General features: G+C 44.4%; 1 protein-coding gene across 1 annotated transcript; it reads right to left on the bottom strand.

Moving 5' to 3' along the window:
* Nucleotides 1-2,927: 2,927 nt before the first annotated feature.
* On the bottom strand, nt 2,928-4,439 carry hspb9 (heat shock protein, alpha-crystallin-related, 9). The gene is made up of 2 exons (XM_030058646.1): nt 4,042-4,439; nt 2,928-3,409 (listed from the first exon to the last, which is right to left on the bottom strand). Exons 1-2 carry the CDS (start codon nt 4,263-4,265, stop codon nt 2,947-2,949), a joined length of 687 nt encoding a protein of 228 aa, XP_029914506.1. The 5' UTR covers nt 4,266-4,439; the 3' UTR covers nt 2,928-2,946.
* Between the last annotated feature and the right edge of the window lie 300 nt (nt 4,440-4,739).

Here is a 4,739-nt window from a genome sequence, read left to right as displayed (position 1 = left end):
GGAATTGAGTGACACATCCGGAAAGGAAAAGACAAGATGTCACAGCTGCGTCACAGTGACAGCCAGTGGTGCCAGACTCCGTTGTTGCTAGTATTGAAGTGAATGGGACGGGCATGGAAAATCCAATTATAAAGCACTATACCTCTGCTGTGTGAACTGTGACAGGACAGAGATTGGACTGTATAACAAATCACACTACATAACACAGCCGGCTGGTTTTTGTCCATTGTGGGCCTTTGTTGTCTTTGTGATTGGACTCAAAACACCAGGAGCAGCTATATAAAGCCTCACATGAATCCCACTACTGTAGATCTATAACCCCGTTTGGTGCAGAATATATCATGTCCATCATTGGCGGATAATGCAGATAAATACATGATGTCCATCATTGAAGGAGAAGAGACCCCCAGCCTGAGTTGTTGTTACTTAACATTAATGACACAATGCTAATGCTAAGATTGTCCACACAATTCTTTGTTCACGCTTTGGCCTGCACTGCAAGCTTTCTCATTGTGCTGCCACAGTTTGTACTTGTGATTCTGCCATAAACCTCCGCATCCCAGTTGGCCAGTGAGTTTTTGGTTGACATATGCTTAGTATCCGAGCATCTGGCATTGCATGGAGGTTCCAATGATATTTAGAGATATTTAATAAGGTGTAAAGGATTCAACAGGTAAGGACAAGAGTGTCCTCTAGTTGTGGGCCTCTTGTTGGAGTTTGAGTTTAGGCACTCTTTTCTTTTTCTGTTCCGTCATGGTGGCTATCGCTACTCATGCAAACTGCCCAGTTTGTTTATTTCAAACAAAGTGGACATTACTGCCAAAGTGGAGACGAGAAAGACACTGCTAAGATTGTTCGGAGACTGCTGTAGATTGGATGGTGGATTAAAGATGATAAGAAAACATTAGGATGTGAATGTGGTAAGCTTGAGGCTGGCTGACATGTTTTACTACAGTGCAAGAAGTATGTCAAAAACAGAGATAATGGTTGGAGAAGTAGCTAAATTCGGTGTTGCTTCTCTTTCTTTTGAAACTCTGTTGGGTCAAAGTAAGAGCTCGCACTCATATTGACAGGAAACTCGTGTCATTTTCTTTACGTAAATATTACTGTGTACAGGTGGGTAACAAATTAAAGGACAAACCAACACAGAATGTCTTAGTAAGGTATTGGAGCTACTGGAACAGCTTCAACGATCCCTGGACCTCCTCACTGTAGGAGGTCCAGCATTCAGGCCTGGAGCGTGCTTTTGGTGGACTCGCCCACTTGTGCAGAATATGGTGGAGGATGACTCATCTGACCACATCACTGTTTTCCACGTCTCTCTAGAGCAGTGTGTGTGTACTGGATGTGTAATATCCCTCTCTCTATACAGGCTCTTTTGGAAGATTGGAGCTCCATCCCTCCAGATCTTATGCCAAAGAGCACTGAGGCTCAGCCTGTGGTGGCCCGACACCTTACGTAGAAACTTATATCGGTTTTTCTATTAATTTGTCACCCTTCTGTAAATCCACAGGTCCCTCATCTATGCACATTGTATACATCGATGCACACTGTTTTTTTTTGTTTTTTTTTTATCATCTATTTATCATCTGGGTGCTATTTATTTATTTATCATCTGTTTATACTGTAAATTTGCACATTGCCCTCATCTATGCACATTGTATACATCGATGCACACTGGTTTTATTGTTTTGTTTTTTTTGCACATTGGGTACTTAGATCTTTAGATCTCGAGGGTCATCTTTTATTCTTTATTTTTGATTTACTTATTCTTTATTTTTGATTTACTTAATCTTGTACTCTGTGGATACTGCTGAAAACTGTGAATTTCCTTCGGGATGAATAAAGTATCTATCTATCTATCTATCTAGAATGAGCTTTTGAATTATCTAGTTTGGCTGTCGGATGACAGTAACACAGCTGGAAGGGTCCATCCTGCTGAAAATTAAAAAGAAGAAAAAGTATGTGTATTTTTTTTACAACAGCAGATGTTAACATGTACGAACTGGCTGTAGGTTGAGTCACTGTTCAGTCAGTGATAAAAAGTGCCTTAAGGATATTTATTTATGTGACATTGTTTTGGATGGATATGTAGATACACAGGCATTGTTATCCTTCATCCTCTTCCTTCTCTTTTCTTCTTCTTCTTCCCTTCTATTCTCTGCTCTGCTCTCCAGTGACGTGACACCCTCAGGGCAGGACCAATATAACATTAAGCAGCTGCTTTTGTTTACTACCTGCTCTGGTGCACCAACAAATGCCTTCCCCTCGGGAAACGAAATGTCAGTGGAACCTTTTAAAGTTACTAATTTAGACACCTGAGGGCACCTAAATGTAAAAGCTAGCATTTAGGAATGTCTCTCTCTCTCTCTCTCTCTCTCTCTCTCTCTCTCTCTCTAACCCTAACCCTTCAAGCCATCTCTATTTTGTCAATCAGTCAATGGCGCCATCCAGTGGTCAAGTAAGTCCATACAGTCACTTTCTCATGTGTCCTCAGCTGAGTATAAACCTTATACTACCTGGGTACACAACTTGATTTAGTCTTTTTTTATGTATCTATCAACTGCCTTGTCCTTTTTATGACCTGTATGATATGTTTTTATTGCAATTATTCATTATTCATTTTTTTTTATCATTATTGCCATGCAAAGCATCATTGCACTGACATTCGTTTTCTGAAAACCAAACACTTTATTAAAATAGATCTTACAAATCACATAATTATTCAATAAATAATGATTTTGATTGGCAGTGGTAAAGTTTACTCATGTTAGACAGAGAGTCTTTAGGTAGTGTGTGTGTATGTGTGTTCATATAAATGTGTATTTTTTCCCTGTGTAGATTAGCAACCTAAAAAAAACATGTAGAAAAAAAAAACATGACAGTCTTCAAATTTGTGTGTGCATGTGTTATAGTGTGTGTTCATGTATGTGTGTGTTGTGCACACTAATCTGTGTGTGTCTCCTCTGTCTTGTCTTTGGTGATGGGAAATTCCAGCGAAGACCTGAACCGAATCGGCACCTCGCGCTCCTCACTGATTGGCTGTTTGGCAGCGGGGGCGTTGATACGCAGCTGTCCGTCATCCATGAGTGAGCAGGATAGGCCGGACAGGTCGAGGTGGGCGGGTAGATCGATCCTCTGGACAAATCCCATGTGAGAGGAGGCCACGGAGGAGAGGGAAGAGGAGGAAGAGGAGGAGGAGCAGGACTGGGAGGCCTCGGCCCCGGCCTGTTTCATGGCCACGACCGCCAGCCTCCTCCCCTCCAGTTTGACTGTGATGTCATCAGGGGCGTAACCGCGTGCGTCGAGGGTCACCAGGAGGTCGCCGCCATTCTCTGTGCTCTGCGGGGCCTCCTGCCGCAGCTCCATGCTGGGACTCTGTGTCTGCTGCTCCTCACTGTCATTCAGCCTGAAAGAGCAAAGCAGAATTTGGGTCAGAATCAGCATCATCAGACACTCGGAGCTGTGAGGAGCCCGGTTGCAGAAAGCTAAAGGTCTCTGCCATGGTGGTGTGTTCAAGAGGAGGAACAAAGCCAATTGGGGAGGAGGCGATTTTGGATTCAATTGCAACCATTTTTCATGTGTTCATGCAAAATATATGCCTTGTTTATATTTTTGTTGTCATCTCTCAACTGCTGAGGAAGTTTCATCAACTTAAGGCCCTGTCTACTGGTAACAGCCTGGCTAACAAGTGGTGCTTGACTTTAAAATCATATCCCTTAGAAGAAATCTGCCGAATATGTACAGTATGTCCATATGTTTCCAATGCAGTTGCACTTGTTTCACAATTTTCTTGGAACAAACATGTTGAAACAAAGCAGAATAAGGCAGATTGGCCCACTAGTGTCAAGAAGATGACATGTGATTCAAGAAAATTCAGGAAACCAGTTGATTAGCACTGGAAACAGCTGAAAAGATATCACCCCGCTTGCCGATTTTTAAATGAGGCTTTGCACATTTTGCCACACTGCCCTTTGGACATGTGAGCTTTGTGCCAGGACACGAGGTGGATTCAGTGCCACGCCACACGCAGTTGCCTACCTATCAAAAGGCGAGCGAAGGAAGGACCCCTGGCGAAGGCCGAGCAGGTGAGGCCCGTCGTGCAGCTCCTTCAGGAGGCTGTCGGCCAGCTGGGCTCTCCTGTTGAAGAAGTCCTGCTGCAGGGTGGACAGGGCCTGGCGGTGCAGTGGCCACAGCAGCCGCTCCTGGCTGAAGAAGGGGTCGTCACCGAACAGGGTGGTCAAGGCCGGGCGCAGAGACGTCATGTTTTCACGAGGAGAGGCTGGGAGACAGCTCCGGACACAAAACCCCACAAAGTAATCCGGGTCCAAAAATCACTTTCTTAAAGAGGTGAAGGCTGGGGAGGGATGGAGGCTCTCTCTTGCGTTGTTTCCTCGCTCAGACTTGGTTTCTTGACTGCAGTGGAAATCCAGTTTCTGTCTCTGTCTTGTAGTTAGCCGCCCACTGGCTGGTTGGAGGGTTAAATGAAAACTCAGTGCTTTATATACCCCATCTGCCCCCCCTCACTGTCCCTCCCATGATCCTATTTACACCCTATGAGCTCACTGTTGAGCTGGTGTGGTTTTGTGTGTGTGTGTGTGTGCCAGCGGGCCAGGTATGCAATGCGACTCATCAGAGGGGTAAAGACGGCTCATGGTCACATCTTGTTTGTGTTTGTGAGTGTGTGTCCGCGGCCACATTCACACTGCAGCTCTACATGTCACATCTCTGTGATTCTT

This window comes from Myripristis murdjan, chromosome 8, assembly GCF_902150065.1.
Source record: "Myripristis murdjan chromosome 8, fMyrMur1.1, whole genome shotgun sequence".
NCBI lineage: Eukaryota > Metazoa > Chordata > Actinopteri > Holocentriformes > Holocentridae > Myripristis > Myripristis murdjan.
The sequence above is the reverse complement of the archived record's forward strand: the minus strand, read 5'-3'. Positions and strand labels throughout refer to the sequence as shown.